Source organism: Myxine glutinosa, chromosome 14 (assembly GCF_964187855.1).
Source record: "Myxine glutinosa chromosome 14, kmMyxGlut1.1, whole genome shotgun sequence".
Classification (NCBI taxonomy): Eukaryota; Metazoa; Chordata; class Myxini; order Myxiniformes; family Myxinidae; genus Myxine; species Myxine glutinosa.
The window spans coordinates 46,389,494-46,408,822 of record NC_136274.1 but is presented as its reverse complement, the minus strand read 5'-3'; the positions used below and the strand labels follow the sequence as shown (position 1 = coordinate 46,408,822).

General features: G+C 37.6%; 1 protein-coding gene across 1 annotated transcript in view; it reads left to right on the top strand.

Annotated features, from left to right (window-relative positions):
- Positions 1-959: 959 nt before the first annotated feature.
- Positions 960-19,329, top strand: part of LOC137439349 (uncharacterized) — a 34,696-nt gene continuing 16,326 nt past the window's right edge. The window contains exons 1-6 of the mRNA XM_078767970.1: positions 960-1,077; positions 7,114-7,143; positions 7,925-8,114; positions 8,217-8,345; positions 8,485-8,665; positions 8,801-9,026. Coding sequence (XP_078624096.1) covers positions 960-1,077; positions 7,114-7,143; positions 7,925-8,114; positions 8,217-8,345; positions 8,485-8,665; positions 8,801-9,026 — 874 coding nt within the window. The remainder of the gene's footprint in view (positions 1,078-7,113; positions 7,144-7,924; positions 8,115-8,216; positions 8,346-8,484; positions 8,666-8,800; positions 9,027-19,329) is intronic.

The following is a 19,329-nucleotide window of genomic DNA, read 5'->3' as shown; positions in this document are numbered from 1 at the left end:
TTAAATAAACCTGTTATTTTTGTACATTTAAAATCCGTTTGCGTTTGAGTTATTTTTTCAGGTGTGGAGATGTCGAGTGGAAGCTGTTCAGGTAAGGCTCTGGTTTCTCCCCCTCCCTCTTACTTCCCCACGCGTATTCTCTGCCATTTGAACTGAATGCCTTGGATTAACAGCTCGTTTAATCATCTGTGCTACCCTAAGGTGTTCACCAAGCTGTATATATATTGTTGCGGATCTCCGACGTCAGCTCTCCCCTTATCAAGGGGGGGGGGGGGGGGGGGGGTTAATCCCCTTGTCCTCTTATCTGGCCGACGCGAGTCCTGGAAGTTATAACGTCCTCGGCGCGGCATTAGGTAGGGTTTGTTAGGCCTAGGGATTCGCTACTACCTAATTACTAACGCCGACCGGAAACGAGGGAATAACTCCCGCTCGAATCACGGATATGGATGGAATATGCCGAGCGGATAGCAATCCGCGATCCGAGCTGTTAACAGGTGACTAGACCCGATTCTAGCGGTTCCTAATCGTGCCACGCTTACCCAATTGGAGAAAAGACTGATGCGATCGGATGGAGAGGAAACCAGGAAAATAGGAAGAACAGATGGGTTTATTAACAAATGTACAAGAAGAAGAGGAAACGAAAGAAATGTACATGAAAGAAAGAGGAAAGAAAAGCACACAGGGCAGTCTTAATTACAGGCTTAACTTATTCCCTGGACAAACGGGCCCGTCTCACATACAGACACTCACACGGGGATTGCAGATGGTAGGTTGATGGTCACCAGCACGTCCAGGCTCCAGTCCGGCTCCGGTCCAGGCGATGAAAAACCCGGCAGGCAACTCTTCGTATAGCGTAACGCGGGCGGACAATTGTAATGACGGGGGGTGGGGGGGGGGGGGGGAGCTGGTAATTTGCGTACGTACTTTGCGCACAACTCGCGCCAAACGCGGCCTCCCCAATGTCCTGTACGCAAGCGCCAATTGTGCAAGTCCTGTCCTCTACACACCGTCCTAAGGTCGACCTTCGCACAGTCCTCCAAATCGCAGCAGTCCTGGACAGTCCTCTCAAAGGGCTTTGTGCGCCGGCTTTTATATCTCAAGCCAGCGATCGCTCCGCCAGCCCCAACCACGCCCTGTCAGGCGATGTCACTCCAGCCCTGGTTGGCTGGTTATCGCTTACCGGCCCTGCCCTGACGGCTGGATGACGTGGCCACACCTCTTCCCTGGCGCTCCGCCCCCTTTTTCTGGGCTTCACCTCGTGGCTTATGGCGGCGTTGAGCGAGCTTACGGGCAGCTAAGGCTGCTGCTGCTGGCCAAGGAGTGTACCAAATTGGAAGAGGCCATGGGGCACAGACTGGGGAGCGCGCTTAATGGCGTCGCTTGGAGGGAGGCTGCAAAATGAACGAAAGGGGCCTACTCTTATTTGATTGACACAACGCAGATTCAACTATTGGAAAATGGCCTTATCTAAACACATACTAAGGAATAACTGATGTCCTATGGGGACCTAGGTGTTGCTTGTGGCCTAACTATGGGGTGCTACCTTTAACCTTTCATGATGCGATATTTACAACAAGTGTGGGTTCTCAAAACCGCAACAATATATATACACAAAGAATTAAGTTAAGCACCCCTACACAACGAATTAAGGTAAGCACCCCCTAATATATATTCTTTGTGTATATGTATACATTGGCATATATTCTAAGGTATGTGAGATCAAATAATGATTGGTATGACATTAGCAATTATCCATTGATGAAATTGAGTGATCAAAGTGAAAAAAGTGATTGGTTGAGTCCAGTGATCCGATCACGTGGGTCCTACACACGTTATTGACGCAAAGATCGCTAGAGGTCTTCTCAGAACAATGACTGTACGTTAGAAAACAAAAACGTCATCCACACTGTCCGTGATGGACCTATAGCTCCATACTTAAATTGAGGTGAAAATATGCGTAAAATTCCCAAAAAATTTCACCTTAAATTATTCAGAATAAAATATTGAAAACGGCATGATTGTTATGTTTTTATGTGACCATAATATCACTTCTCCAGAAAATATAGCAATATCATGGGTATATTACACTGTTTTGACGACAACAAACTTGTAATGTGCGAGGTTGTAAAAAAACGGGGGGGGGGGGTGCTTAACTTAATTCTTTGTGTATATATACAGACTTGGCATTTAATAAGGACTATTTTTTTTGTGGGGGTGAACTTACTTTTCAAGTTGACTTAGAACCAAAAGTTCATTGGAATTATGTTGAAATTATTCTAGATTTTGTTAGTGACCTTTAAAAGAAACAAAAACCACATTTGACATTTCAAAGCGAATAAATTGATCCTTGAAACTGATGTTGAACTCGATTCACGGACAGTACTGTGTTAAACTTCTGTACGTTTTCCAGAAGTATTTCTTTATTTTGCACATTAGCGAAAAATTTTTTAAACAAAAACAAAAGTTAAATTACGACTGGGATTACGGACAGTAAAATTACAATTCAGTACGTCGTGCAACCCCCCACGAGCATTCAGGAGAGCACGTACACGTTGAGGAATGCTGTTCACGAGATTTTCTAAGGTTTGGACAGGAATCTCTGCCTGTCCTCTGCCTGCTGCAATTCACGCACAGAGGTAGGCTGCTGGTCCAAGTTGTCGATTTGACGCGTTAATTCTGCCCACAAGTTCTCTATCGGATTCATATCCGGGGACATGGCAGGCCACTCCATATGCTCTACACCACGGTCAGCAAGAAAGTGTTGGATCATGCGAGCACGATGAGGCCATGCATTGTCATCTTGGAAGACAAAGTTTCCTCGAAAGGCTGCACGAGCAAATGGAAGCAATGTTTCTTCCAGAATGGCCCTGTACTTGAACTTGTTTCAGGTTTCCATTCAGAACAACCAGGTCAGTTTTGCCCCCTGCATGAAAAGCAGCCCAAACGGTCACCCCACCACCTCCAGCTTGGACTCTTGGCAGTATACAATCTTCGTTGTAGGCTTCATGCACTTGTCTGCGCACTCGGACATGGCCATCTTGACGATAGACCAGAAACCAAGACTCGTCACTGAAGATCACGTGATTCCAATGTCCTGGCTGCCATTGACGGTGCTCTCTGGTCCACTGCAATCGGCGCTGGCAGTGTTGTCTTGTCAGGCGTGGCTTTCTCAGGGGACGCCTGGCATGATAGCCTGCTTGAACCAGTCGTTAGTTGACTAGTCTTCTTGATACAGGCACATTTGTCAGTTGCTGCCACTCAGCCCTAAGCCGATTAGCTGACTTGGTACGGCCATTGCGGACTAACCGGTGCAGCTGGCGATCATCCCTCCTTGTGGTTCTGCGGGGACGTCCTGGCCTCGATATTGGAGGAGGGACACCCCTCTGAGCATTTCGTTTCGGGATCTTTGACACCTGACCTTGAGTGATGCCATACTGCCGAGCAATAGCACGCTGTTTCATGCCGGAATTTCGTAAAGGCACCACTCCATGACAAACAGCATTGTCGAGTTGACGGACCATCTCCAGAGGAAGCGGCAATAACTTTTGTAGACGTGCAGCACTTGTTTTCCACTAATACAGAACGCAACAACCCTTATATACCCGATTGTGAAGCCAATCGTCAAATGTACCTGTCCGTACATTTTGTCACGCCACCTGTGATATAATCCTGTTATTGACTTCTTGCTGCGACAAACAGTGACATGGTTTTTTTTAACAAAGAAATCACCGAAGCGTAAAAGAAACTCACCAGATTGATATACCGAGTTCAGAAAGTAAACCCAAGTCAAGAAAAAAAAAATTCCATATTAAATGCCAAGTCTGTATATACATATATATATATATATATATATATATATATATATATATATATATATATATATATATATATATATATATATATATATATATATATATATATATATCTATATATATCTATATATATCTATATATATGTATATATGTATATATATATGTATATCTATATATATATATGTATATATATATATATGTATATCTATATATATATATATGTATATATATATATATGTATATCTATATATATATATGTATATATATGTATATATATATGTATATATATATGTATATGTATATATATACACAAAGAATTAAGTTAAGCACCCCTACACAACGAATTAAGGTAAGCACCCCCTAATATATATTCTTTGTGTATATGTATACATTGGCATATATTCTAAGGTATGTGAGATCAAATAATGATTGGTATGACATTAGCAATTATCCATTGATGAAATGCAGATGAGTGCACTCGTAGGGTTGAGTTGGGTTGAGTAGTGATCCGATCACGTGGGTCCTACACACGTTATTGACGCAAAGATCGCTAGAGGTCTTCTCAGAACAATGACTGTACGTTAGAAAACATAAACGTCATCCACACTGTCCGTGATGGACCTATAGCTCCATACTTAAATTGAGGTGAAAATATGCCTAAAATTCCCAAAAAATTTCACCTTAAATTATTCAGAATAAAATAATGAAAACGGCATGATTGTTATGTTTTTATGTGACCATAATATCACTTCTCCAGAAAATATAGCAATATCATGGGTATATTACACTGTTTTGACGACAACAAACTTGTAATGTGCGAGGTTTTAAAAAACGGGGTTGGGTGCTTAACTTAATTCTTTGTGTATATATATACATAGATATATACATAGATATATATATATATACAGTGGAACCTTGACTTACGAGTGCACCAACTTACGAGTTTTTCGAGATACGAGCCGTCGCTCGGGCGGTTTATTGCTTTGAGATGCGAGCCGAGATCTGAGTTACGAGCTTTCGCCACCCGCCACCAGGTGGGTTCCGGTCACGTGGTTATCTTGCCGTGCAAGTATCTCTGCCGTATATCGCTGCATTTTTGTTTTCGCATGTTGGTTATTTTGAGTTTACGCCAGCCGCCACCAGGTGGGTTCCGGTCACGTGGTTATCTTGCCGTGCAAGTACAGTATCTCTGCCGTATATCGCTGCTGTTTTGTTTTCGCATGTTGGTTATTTTGAGTTTACGCCAGCCGCCACCAGGTGGGTTCCGGTCACGTGGTTATCTTGCCGTGCAAGTACAGTATCTCTGCCGTATATCGCTGCATTTTTGTTTTCGCATGTTGGTTATTTTGAGTTTACGCCAGCCGCCACCAGGTGGGTTCCGGTCACGTGGTTATCTTGCCGTGCAAGTACAGTATCTCTGCCGTATATCGCTGCTGTTTTGTTTTCGCATGTTGGTTATTTTGAGTTTACGCCAGCCGCCACCAGGTGGGTTCCGGTCACGTGGTTATCTTGCCGTGCAAGTACAGTATCTCTGCCGTATATCGCTGCATTTTTGTTTTCGCATGTTGGTTATTTTGAGTTTACGCCAGCCGCCACCAGGTGGGTTCCGGTCACGTGGTTATCTTGCCGTGCAAGTACAGTATCTCTGCCGTATATCGCTGCATTTTTGTTTTCGCATGTTGGTTATTTTGAGTTTACGCCAGCCGCCACCAGGTGGGTTCCGGTCACGTGGTTATCTTGCCGTGCAAGTACAGTATCTCTGCCGTATATCGCTGCATTTTTGTTTTCGCATGTTGGTTATTTTGAGTTTACGCCAGCCGCCACCAGGTGGGTTCCGGTCACGTGGTTATCTTGCCGTGCAAGTACAGTATCTCTGCCGTATATCGCTGCTGCTTTGTTTTCGCATTTTGGTTATTTTGGAAAATTTCTTAGTTTTAACCATGGGTCCTAAGAAAGTGAGTGCTGTGTAACGACACTTGCCTCACTCATTTTCGAAACATTTTGAAAGGGAGGAAGAAACAAACCTCGTTGGACAGGTTTTTCTTGAAACGCCCTGCAAGTGAAAGCGAGGAAAGTGTGGCGAAAAAGGCAAAAGTTATCCCCTCCACCTCCGCCAGCATCTTCGTCTGATCTTCAAGGTAAATACACTTAATAAAACCAGTTTATTTCTTTACATTGTCTTTTATTATGTACAGTATATACGAGGTCGTGCTTGTTTATACATTCTTTGTTATTTATAAAGTACATTTTTCTTATTTAAAAACACGTAACAAAAAAAATTGGTGTGGTTTTTTGGGGGCTGGAACGGATTAATAGCATTTCAATGCATTTTAATGGGGAAATTTGATTTCAGAAACGAGCAATTTGAGTTACGAGCTCGGTCACAGAACGAATTAAACTCGTAAGTCAAGGTTCCACTGTATATATATATACATAGATATATACATAGATATATATATATATGTATGTGTATATATATATATATATATATATATATATATATATATATATATATATATATATGTATATATATATATATATATATATAAATATACATATACATATATATAATCGGGAGATTAAATCAGACGCGGACGTAGCTTCAGGACGGTCGATCTTTAATTCTCGACAAGCTTTCGACCAACAAAGGTCTTCTTCTTAGTCTACAGAAACAACAGGCATGTATATCAGACAAGTATGTATAGTGATATGTGGGTAAGATGTGTAATATGTTTCGAAGATGCATACAAAAGGAAGAGCCACGCTAAAGCTCACTCACCGTCCCCAAGTTCAGCGGAAGTGAAGTGCAGCTTACAGTTGTTCATGTTACAGTTGGTGCACGTGCATATACAAATATAGAGATACATACATACATAAACACACAAGCATATATTCAAATACCATTTATATTCATATAATATATTTATATATTTATTTATATATTTATATAAATGACATATGAAGGTAGAATTAATTAATGAGTGAATGAATGGGTTACGGATCACTCATCCCATCACCATCAAACCTTTCGTCCTCCTCATCCTTCCCTTTCTTGTAACTCTTCTGTAATCTCTGACACACTATCAACTGCTCTCCCTACCGGCTACCGCCCCCTCTCATCCTCCATCTGACCCTACCCCTCCCCTCCCCTGTTCTGCACCCGATGCTCCCCCTCTCTCCTCATTAACGGTATGGACCTCAAACATCCGGGGCCTTCACTCAAACCTGATTGATCTCTCTATTCAGGTTGCATCTGACAATCCAGACTTGATCTGCTTAACAGAAACTTTCCTCCTTCAAGATGTCTATGATTCCTTTATATCTCTTCCAGGTTACTCCATCCTCTGGTATGATAGACCTGAGCCTCGTCCTGGTGGTGGGGTTGCTATCTTTATCAAAAACTCTCTTCCTCACTCTCCTTGCACTGCCCTCTCTCCAACCCACCCCCAGGAGTACCTCTGGCTACGGCTTCCTCTCCGCTCCCACCTTTTGTTCTTATGTGTTCTGTAGTAGTAGTGTAATAATGTTGCTTCTGGGACACCTCCGTTTAACATGGGAAATCCCTATCTAATGTCATTTACCCCCTTGTCTTTTTCAAAAATCATAAACACCTCTATTTCTCCCACCCTCATCTTTATGAACCTTTTGTCTGTAGTACCTATCCTTAATGTTGTTCATTAGACCACTCAAACACTACAAATATTTGTTTTCTCTTATAGACCTATCATCCTTCTTCTACATATCATCTGGCAGATTAATCTTTGACCCATTCACTTCCATATTAATTCTTTCCCTCCCTCATTGACCCTAAACACCTATATTTCTCTCACCCTGTTCTTTACGAACCTTCTAACCTTTTGACATGTTATCCTTATTCATTAGACCACTTAAACACCTGTGATCCTTCTGACCTTATGGACCTTTTAACCTTTTACTCTTAATATCATCTGGTGAATATAACCCACTCAAACATCGACCCGACAAATATTTGTTTATGCGTGGGAAATAATTTAATTCTCCTCCAACTTCCATCACCATACTCAAACCTTTTTAAAATTAATTATTCGCTTTTGAGAAATGACGTTGTTTCACTGACTTGGATAACTTCCCAGAAAGTCTTCATTGTTTCGTTTCCTGTTTTCACACACGCCTTGAGATTCCTCGAAATGCTGTCAGCCAGTTCTCTTCCCTGAATACATTTTACATTATAAAAAGCCGTATTCAGTTCAATTTTAAACATTGTGAATCGACGAAGATGAACGACAACTTGTCTTATTCCAGTGATGAAGAATACTCACAAGGGTAAGTTTGAACTGTTTGAACATTCAGAATTGAACTGTTGGTGAGAGCTTTGTATGTGATTAATTTAAATTTATATAACATGATATATGTTTTTTATTACAGCAATTCAGGTTTTGAAAATGACCTGGTCTTGGCAGAAAATGAAGTTTTTCCGAAAGAGATTTACAACGAGGCGAATGAGTATTTAAACCATTTGCCTGTTTCACCGTTCTTGCAAGATTCATATGCAAGGTAAGATACTAAATATTAATACATTTGTGTTAAACGACGCTGCCTTAGTGTGTGTGTGTTCGTGTGTGTATGTGTTTGTGTGTGTGATGTTTTGTCAAGCTTACTTCAGCATAGTAATTTCTCCTTATTTTGTTTGCAGCCTCGAAGACCAAAGCTTGGAGTGGGACGATTTTGGACTCCATAGGAATGGTTGCAGCCTCGAAGACCAAAGCTTGGAGTGGGATGATTTTGGACTCCATAGGAATGGTTATTTCCTGTCATCCTGTGATATCCTTAATTTTCATCTCGACGATCTGGATGCTAAGCTTGATTTTGTGGAGGTAAGCATGTGTGTGTCAATGTGTGGGTACACCGTTTCGAATAGGTACACCATATCCCTGCGCATTGTGGGAGGTGATTCAGGGTATATCATTCATTTATTTCTCTCCTTGTTTTACCCCTCTTGCCTTTGACAGAAAGAGATTCCAAACGTGAAGATATCTGCTGCTGTTGAAACTACCTTTGACTTATGTTTGGAAGAGATTGATGATTTGTGCTGGGAAGAAGTTAAATGTGTAATACCTCAAGAAAAATGTCTTAAAAATATAAAGATTTTGTTTAAAATATTATTTATATATATATGCTTTGTCCAGAATTATTTAATTATTAATTACAAGAAAAGAATAAAGGTTAGGGGGGAGGGTGCGTTCCCCCACCCTTGATTACCCCCATCCCACCCCTCCCCTCCCCTTGTGTGTGTGGGGAAGGTGGGGGTGGGATGAGGGGGGATCAAGGGTGGGGGAACGCACGGGGGGTGGGAGGTGATGGGTGTGGGCGGGGTCGGTGTGGGCGGGGTCGGTGTGGGCGGGGTCGGTGTGGGCGTGGCTTATGATTTTTTATTTATTTAATTTTTTTTTTTTATTACCACGAATTAAATTAGCTAATCTGGGTGGGGTGAATAGAAATGTTGTTTAATGAATTATTAGCTTTGTTTTTTGTAATTCTTGCGAGTAAAATGAACCCAAGATTTCTTCTCCATTTAAATCATATAATTTGTAGGTCCAAGGGACTGTATCCATTACATCAATGATTTTAAATAATTCATTAGTCCATTTTTGTGTATAACCTTTCTCAAAATGGCTTTTCCATTTGTATATCCTTACAATATCACCAACTTTGAACTTGGGCTTTCTCAAATTAATCTACTTTTCATATTCTAATTTTGTAAATGTTTCTGATGGTTTTGATTTTGTTGATGAATGAACTGTATTATTGTAATTATCTACAATATCCTGAATTAAATACACCCATTTTTGAGAACCGAGTTGTGTGAATTTTTTATATAATTTCTCTTTCAAAGTACGATTAAAACGCTCAATAACAACTGCCTTTCCTTCATTAAAGGTGCTGTATAATTTAATACCCTTCCCCTTAAGAAATTTCATGAATATTTTGTTGTAGAACTCTGTTCCCTCATCGGTCCACAGTTTCTTTGGTTTTCTTTTATCCCTATCAAATATTAGCTTAAAGGCTAACATTAAAGTATCACCCCTTTTATTTTTTAAAGGGACAACCCAGGCAAATCTACTCCTCAAATCAATAACGGTTAAAGCATACCTGTATCCCTTATCATTATTTAGTTCGATTAAATCAGCGGACCATATGTGGTCAGTGTATTTAGAATAAACTTTCCTTCTTTTAAACTTTGTGATTATAGGTTTATGTAATTCATTAGCCAAAAGCTCCTCAGTCTTGATAACATCATTGGAGTTTAATAGTTTTTTGGGAAATAACCAAGACCAAGTTTCAATTTCACACTTATCATTTTTTTCACAATAAACCTATCAACTTTCTCTCTCAATGTCGGATTTTGTATCAAAGACAAATTATACAACATTTCTCTGTCTGCTTCATGTTTTTCATCCAATGTGGTGGTATCCCCATAAGCAATATCATGCTTCATACACACTTCATCAACCCTATTTTTTGGTCTGGACCAAGGTTTAGGATTGTCAGTCTCATCTAATCTTTTATCCAAGTTTGTTCCTGGACCACAGAAAGAATACCCTGGAAGGTGTAATTCCCCTGGAATTCCAGTTGTTGTAAATTTACTTCCTGAGAGAAACTTTTGTATGTCTCCTCCTCTTTTAGGAGAGATGAATTGGCACTTTTTAGAGCCACATACTTGACATATTCCTTTTTGATAAACTCTATTATTTTTAGCTTTAACATAAGAGATATTTTTAGATTTAGTTTTCTTTTTACATTTGAGACAATAACTCATATTTATTTATCAGAAAAATTCCGACAGAGTATCAAAACCTTTTTGGTTTTCAACATATACATTTCAATCTTTATTTTTAAAATATAAAGAATCCTAAGGAATGCCTTCACTCTCTCCTCCATTTATTTACAAATAAAAACTAACTAAAGTCAATGACACCAACATCATCAATCACATAATCTTTTCCTTCTTCTTCTTCTTCTTCTTCTTCACCACTTTCTCGTTTAAATCTCCTCCCTGAAATTGAAGACATTGACGTTGTTATTTTTGAAACCATTATCTTCATAAGAGTTGTTAATTCTTTAATTTCCTCTTCGGTGCGTTGAGATTGATTTATTTGCTGTAATACACTCAATCTTTTACGAATCTCACTGATTTCCATCTTTTTATATTTTTCCTCCCTCTCTCTTTGCTCCCTTTCCTCCCTCTCCTCCTTCTCCTTTTTCTCCCTCTCCTCCTCCTTTTTCTCCCTTTCCTCCTTCTCCTTTTTCTCTCTTTCCTCCTTCTCTTCTTTAACTCCTTCCTCATTTATCTTAGCAATTTTTGATATCAATATTTTCACAGCATTCATTCTTTCTTTATTTTCCTCTTCGGTGAGTTGAGATTGATCTTCTTGCTGTAATACATCCACTCTTTTTTGAATCGCTCTGATTTCCATCTCCCTCTCCTCCCTCTCTCTTTGTTCCCTCTCCTCCTTCTCTCTTTTCTCTCTTTTCTCCTTCTCTTCTTCAACTCCTTCCTCATCCCTTGCTACCCTTGAGTTTAAACCCCAAAGAATATTATACATATACTCATCTGGATTTTGAGATATTCTTGTATCTATAATTCTTTTTCTCATAATAGGATACCAATAAGATTTGTTGACGATTTCTAAAAGAGTTTTATCTATCTATAATTCCAGTAATCTCTGTACGTCTGTCTGTACGTCTGTACGTTTGTTTGTCTGTGACCGCTGTTTCTCGACAACCACGGGTCCGATATACTTTTAACTTGCCAGGTATATTGCTGGGGACCCGAGGATGTGCCTTTTCAAGGTTTCATATTAATCGGACAATTACTTACCGAGCTATGTCCAAAAAACGATTCAACCAATCAGAGAGCAGCGAACGATCGCGTGTGCCGAACGTGGAGGACACACTCTGCCTCGGATGGCACATTTGACAGCGTATTCATTTATTTCACGTTTGCAAACTATGTTGGCGTTAAACTATGTTTTAAAACTAATAAAACCGAATTTGCGATTCATTCGCTTTCCTGCGCGTTTGTGCACGCGATGGCGATTTCTTTACCAAACTCCGGAAGCCGTTCGCTTTGGACCAAACCATTGCATGTAAATAGAGGGGGGGGGATTGTCACCGTACTCGCAAGCCATTCGCTTTGGACCAAACCATTGCATGTAAATAGAGGGGGGGGATTGTCACCGTACTCGCAAGCCGTTCGCTTTGGACCAAACCATTTCATGTAAATAGAGGGGGGGGGATATAATTTTAGATATAGATATAGTACGGGCAATGCCCTAGTCTATCTATAATTCCAGTAATCTCTGTGTGTCTGTGTGTTTGTTTGTCTGTGACCGCTGTTTCTCGACAACCACGGGTCCGATATACTTGAAACTTGCCAGGTATATTGCTGGGGACCCGAGGATGTGCCTTTTCAAGGTTTCATATTAATCGGAGAAGTAGTTACCGAGCTATGTCCAAAAAACGATTCAACCAATCAGAGAGCAGCGAGTTATCACGTGTGCCGAACGTGGCGAACAGACTCTGCCTCGGACGGCACATTTGAGAGCGTATTCATTTATTTCACGTTGGCAAACTATGTTGCCGCTATGTTGGCGTTAAACTATGTTTTAAAACTAATTAAAACTAATTTGCGATTCTTTCGCTTTCCTGCGCGTTTGTGCACGCTATGGCGATTTCTTTACCAAACTCCGCAAGCCGTTCGCTTTGGACCAAACCATTTCATGTAAATAGAGGGGGGGGATTGTCACCGTACTCGCAAGCCGTTCGCTTTGGACCAAACCATTTCATGTAAATAGAGGGGGGGGGGGGGGGGGGATTGTCACCGTACTCGCAAGCCGTTCGCTTTGGACCAAACCATTTCATGTAAATAGAGGGGGGGGGGGGGGGGATTGTCACCGTACTCGCAAGCCGTTCGCTTTGGCTTTGCGAATGGACCAAACCATTTCATGTAAATAGAGGGGGGGGATATAATTTTAGATATATATATAGTACGGTCACGCGGGCCGCACCAAGGAACGGGCACCCACGTACGGGCACGTCCTAGTATTTCATAACTTTGAGAAGTTCATTTTTATTTAATACTTTAAACAAGTCTCTATTTGTGGGTTTAACAATATCAGTATAAGGCCAGTTTTTTATGACAAAATTCCCATGTATATGCTCCAAATCATAAGGTATGTAATACCGAGCACCCTTTTCTTGTAGGTATCCTTGAATACAAAAATTATAATTCTCTTGTAGTCTTCTTCCTGCCATTTATGTATCAGAAATATATGTGAGATTAATATTATGACAGGTAATACCACCCCATCTTCCCACTACCAAATCGGTTTGTATTCCTCGGCTTTCTATCCTTATCTCATTACCTTCCTTCTTTGTCATGCGAAGCATCGCTATACTATCATATATTTTTCTTTTCTTAAAATCACGTATTTGTTGTTTACTAATTGTACTTCCACATAAATCCTTATCTTCACCAAGTGGATAATATTCTTCTTTACGAGACTGATTTAAATCATGTAGGTCTTCTATGTTTATTGAAAAAGACCAATTATACCCTAAATCAGGCATATCATACCCCCATTTATTAATTCGCATATTAACTAAATGTCCTTCTTTATAAAATTCAATTGTAAGCAGGTAGTTAAATTCAATGAGGAAAGGTGTATGGTCAGTATAACCAGGTGTTGTGGTTGTAAATTTTACTTGTTTAACAAAACGTGCTGTTTTCTTTAAAAATATATATTGTGATAAATCACTTTATCTAATTAAGTCATTCGCATCTGTAGGGTTTGGATAATTGATTAATTTATAAGTATTCTTCATATTAATATTTTTACTTACACTATATTTTTGTCGTTCAGCCTGTGCCTTTGTATAATAATTTGATAAATCAATATCCTGAGAGGATTTTCCAAAGATAGAACCATCTTTTCCAACATAAGTCATTTATATTAGATAAAAAATGATATCATAAAAATTTTCATTATTGTTGAGTTGAAATAATACATATAAACATAATTGGCCACAACATTTAGAATTAATTTCTTGAACTTGGAATGTTTGATAAACACCATTCTGTAAGAATTGTATTACTTCAACAGGTGGTGGCATACCATAACTATCAAAATAATATTTATCCTGACTATTATGAATACAAACCCAATGAGAACCATTCTGTGTGTCTAAATTCATAATAATATTCTTTGTATTCTTATTTATATGTATTAATTCATCTCTCATACAAATAACCACATTATCAATTTTTAGTGTTTTACAATACTTAGCTAGTTCTATATTTGACGTTGTATTCTTTCCAAATTGTTTAAACCATTTATCCATTTATTTATGAGAAAGATACAATCCATTACCCCGTTTAGTTAGTTTAACACCCGCTTGAGCGATAGAGGAAAGCATATCTCCAACCAACAATCTAGCTTTATCAGGTAGACTTTCAAGTTTTTGAGCAAAATCTACAATTACACCACTTCCACTAATTTGTTTCTCCAACTCCTTGTTATGTCTTTCCAATTCTTTTTGAGCTTTTAGTTGTGTCTTCCTTTCGTTATCAGTTTTTACCGCTGCTGAAATACCACCAGTCAATGCTCCCGCCGCACTTAAACCAGCAAATAAAGGAATTAGAAACGGGAGAAATCCTCCTCTTGACTCGTCTATTGAATATTTCTTTAACATAGGTTTCGTCATTTTAATTTTAAGTGATCCAACATCATTTAGTGTTTTTACTTGTGTGTGTGTGAGTAAAACATCAATTCTTACAGCTCCTTTTCTTTGAATTGTATTAACATTAATAATACAAGGCTTTTGATTTTGAATACAAGATGTTAATTTATTAAGATTGATTTGATTAACATATACCCCAACCATTTATTTATGAGAAAAAACCTATGTGATATTAATCATAACACCATTATCTGTATTAATCTGTAATTCTGTTTCCTCCAAAAGCAAACAATATGCATTAACCTCTTCACTCTCCCCTCTTTCAATGTATAGAGAAGTATCCACTCGATTAGACTTTATAGTTTCCTTTTGAGAACTCAGGTCAATTGCGTAGATTGTATAAAGTTTTTGAAACGCAACCATATCCAAAATAGGATCATTATTACCATTACTTTCACACACCTTTTGGTAGGACTTGTAGGCTTCCGCATAATCATTTTTTTCCCAATCAATTTCCAATCTATCTCGCGGATAAAATGTGCCATCAAGAGAAACCCGAAGTTGTTTCACCTTTGCATCATCACTCAGGGCATTATTCTTATTAGTACCGTCCTCTCCATCTGGTTTTTAAAAAATGAGCCAGAGGTATCGTGGCTTTCCTTGAAGAACACCTAAATTCCAAGTGTAGGTAGTGTGTTCCAGTTTAACGTGTTGACATCTTCTTTTAAGGTATGATACATTTAGCGGTTTCTTTGAGTTAAGTCTTCTATTTAACATCTCTTCCGTTTTAAGATTAGGAGTATATTCACTGATATACCAACACAAATCATTAATAACAAATTTATTATTTTCTCCAAAAGCATTTTCATCCCCAAAAAGCAATCTATTTACATTATCATTCCTTTGTAGTTGAAATCTAATTTTAAGCCCATACAAAACTTTATCATAATCACAAAATCCAAATATACCTTTCAGAGGTACTGCTACGGTAAAACTATTCTCAGCTTTTGCGTCATCATTATACATTGACTTCCTTTGACTATAACCAGGGTCTGCGTTTGTACCCGTTGACATATCAGGAATAAAACCTTCAACAGCTCCCTTACCCATTCTATCACTAAACGAATATAGTGTAAATTTCATCATTTCAGATGTAGCAGAGACATAATCAACCGCTTCAACCTCTTGTGTTCCAATATGCAGGCGGACACTGTCAAACATTTTCCAGAAGAAATCATTTATGAGTGTAGCATTAGTATTATTCGCAGCCTTAGTGAATTTAAATTTACACAGCAAGAAACTATCAGCTATATTCAAGTAAGTTTGTTGATTATTTATTTCAAAACTTTTTGTTCCGTTTGAATTCCAGTCTGTTCCTGTTATAGCATTTACCTTAAAATAGTCTTCCTTTTTAGTGGAGTTTGAAATGATAATCGTATCATCCAAATCATAGATACTATCAATCGCTTCCATACTTGTATTTATATAGCATTAAAATTGTTGAAACCCTGACCCAAGTATTTTAATGATTTTTTGTCGTTCTTGTGAAGATAGTTGAGTTTTACCTTTTTTTATTTCTTTGATTGCTTGTAATTTATGAGACTCCTTTTGAGCATCTTTTATACTCTTTATAGCACCCGCAACGGAGCCCACGGCAGAAGCAGTTGAACCAATTAGGTCTTTATGTTTAAGGATGGTTGAACCAATACCCATTAGAGTATCAATTATCCCATCTCCTTTATTTCGAAATTGATGACCTACACCTCGTTGTCTCTTAGGTTTATAGTATCCTCTACCCACATACCTTGTATAGTCTGGTGAAAGGAACATGCCCTCCCCTGTAATTATTTTATATTTTCCCAACTCGTGTTTTCTCACAATAACCATTATTTATTTATTGAAAAACTTCACGTAGGTGAATTCTGATGGATATAATTTCATCATTAAAGGATATACGATTATCTTGGTCGGTTATCCTAAAATTTACTCTGTATATGGTTTTTCCTGACACAGGTAAATAGACAAGATTTTTTGGTTCCATATTAAATTTATAACCAATCGGGGTTTAGTATGCACTGAATGAAAATATTGTATTTGTTCTTATTCCATCGTTATAAGCACCATCAATCAAATCACAATGAATTAATACTGAATTTATACCGGAGGATATTTGGATAACATTATCACTGTAAAACGTCCCGTTATTTTCAATCTTTTTTGAAGAGAAACCCAATAGCTCTCTAAACGAATTTTCAATCGTGAAATCAACTTTATAATTATTTTTAAGTTTAATAGTTGATTTTGAAGTGTGTTTTTGAATATCTATTACAATATTTTTTGGTTCATCACCTTTTTCTTTCATAAGGCGAGAGACTTCTGAAGATATTTGAGAAATCTCGTAAGCTCCAGGTGAAATGGTTATAGTTTTATATCCACTTCCTGGATTATAACTAAACTTGTTGTTTTTCTCTGTGATATTAAACAAGGTATTATAAGTTTCCATCGACAATAAAGATGCCTCATATGAGGTAAGGGGGTCAAGTTGTAGTGGGTAAGGGAATGAAGCTGTGTAATCGCTCGTTGTGAAATTAAAACTAAGAATTGTGCTTCTCATCTTATTTAATATCTAATAAAATATCTTTGTATTGACATTTATTAATTATTTTCATATTCATCAACTGATCTAAAATGGCTGAGGATTCATTAAAACAATTGTTGTTTCTAGCCTTCTTACTACCTAACAACAATAATAGCCTATTAACTAATTGTGATGGGTCATTTGGAAGAAAACTAACACCTGAACCAAGTTTACTTAAAGCATCAATTAATATGTTTCTCCTTCTCATTCTTCTTACTTTTACCAGCAACAGAAACTCCATAATCAAGTGCATTTAACAACTCAATATATACCCTATCTTCCTCTCTTTCCATATCAAGTGGTTCCTCAAAATATTTTGAACCGCTGAATCCGGGGTTTGTTAGAAGAAACATTAATCTTGGAGTTAATTTAACATTTGGTTGAGTAGAACTCAAGAACATCAATTCATCATTAAATATCAATACCTTTTCTTCCACAAGATGAAACACTGCTGGTTCTTCTGTTGGAATGAGACCTGCTCTGGTTTTTGAACCCGCCGAATATTCATTGTTTCGAAGAGCTTCCACTACATAATTAGGGGGTTGATTTACCTCCTCAAGTTTCCGAAATAATCCCTCGTCATCATATTCTAATTCACCAAGTTCTTGTTTTGTTATCTGACTAAAATCTTTGAGCATTTGAAGTTTTTTCGGAGTAAATTCTACCGTGGGAACTGTAGGGTGTTGAGTTTTCAAAAGTGGTTTAAAGAATTTCTCTTGTTTTCTTTCAAAGGCTTCTTCACCAGTTAGTTTCTGTCTCCGTTTCTTCTTTATCTCTTCCTGTTGCTTTACAACTTTTGAAACCAACTCTTGATGTTCTTTAAACTTTCTTGCTCTTTCTTCGGTATTCATTTTCTGTATTTATTAATTGAAAAATATCATTTAATGAATTGTAAAGGTCAATGGGAAAATTTTCCTTTTCTTCATCATTATAGTAAATGTGTTGAAATAAATCTTTTTCTTTAAATATTTTATCAAATTATTTATTGGTATTAATACGAGTTGTTATTTCTTCTTCACTAATACTTGTATCTCTGCTTTTCATACGTTTGCGTTGAGTCTCCTCATCGATATCAAAACCGAATGATAAAATCTTAACTCCATCACCACACAATTGTTTAATAATTTGTCTCATTCCTTCAGGATTAGTTTCTAAAATCCCAAGACCATTAGATTTTACTTTATTTAACTCACTCTTACAATGTGAATATTTTGTAGAACCAAGAGAGACCTCCTCAAATATTTGACCTTCGTTCCTCAATCGCATATGTTCCTCCATTGAAATGTAGTAATTATCTTTCCCTTCTACTTCTCCTGGTCGCTTTGCTCTGGTTGTAGTACTCACAAAACGAATCATAGGGTGTTTTTAAAAAAAACTTACAATCTTTTCATTTTTACTATTCAAGAGTTTAGATTTATGAAAGTTCTTTCCAGAAGCAGATTTACCCACAAGGTTAATAATAATTGTTGTCATTTATATATGTAATTATGTTTAAAATAAAAATACATCCTTTAATATCTCATCTTGTTTCACAACAATATATTTATATTTTTCAATCGTGTGTTTCATATAATTTTCAAATTCTTTTTTACTACATAACGTAGAGCAATTATCTCTCCAAAAATTATTTACATCTATTGAATTTAACTTAAATAAAATAAAAGTATTGGCATTGTTTCTTATTGAGCGTCGAGGGAGTTGAAAATATGATTGACTAAGATATATACAATTACAAGAAGAATGTCTCCCTCTTGTATAGTAGCTATCCATTACTGTTTGGTTTCTCTCATTAACACAATCATCAAAGATGACGAGGTTCTTTTTTGATTTATCTAAATCTTGAGGTGAAGGTATATCATCCGTATTATCACTGAGAATACAAGTTATGGGTTTTGGTTTCGATTTTGATTTCTGTGTATCACAAAATAATTGTATTATATCTTCAATATTATAATCATTTAGTTTGTTTTGAAGTTTAAATAAACCGATAATGTCTTCCTTTTTAAGACCTGCTTTAAAACCCTGTGAGAGTAGTTGATACTCGGGTTGAAAACTAGACTTTGTAAAAATTATTAAATTATCATAATCTAAAAAATTAGGACCAAGGAGCATCTTTAAAAGTAAACAGGTTTTTCCACATCCGCTTGAACCAACTATTAG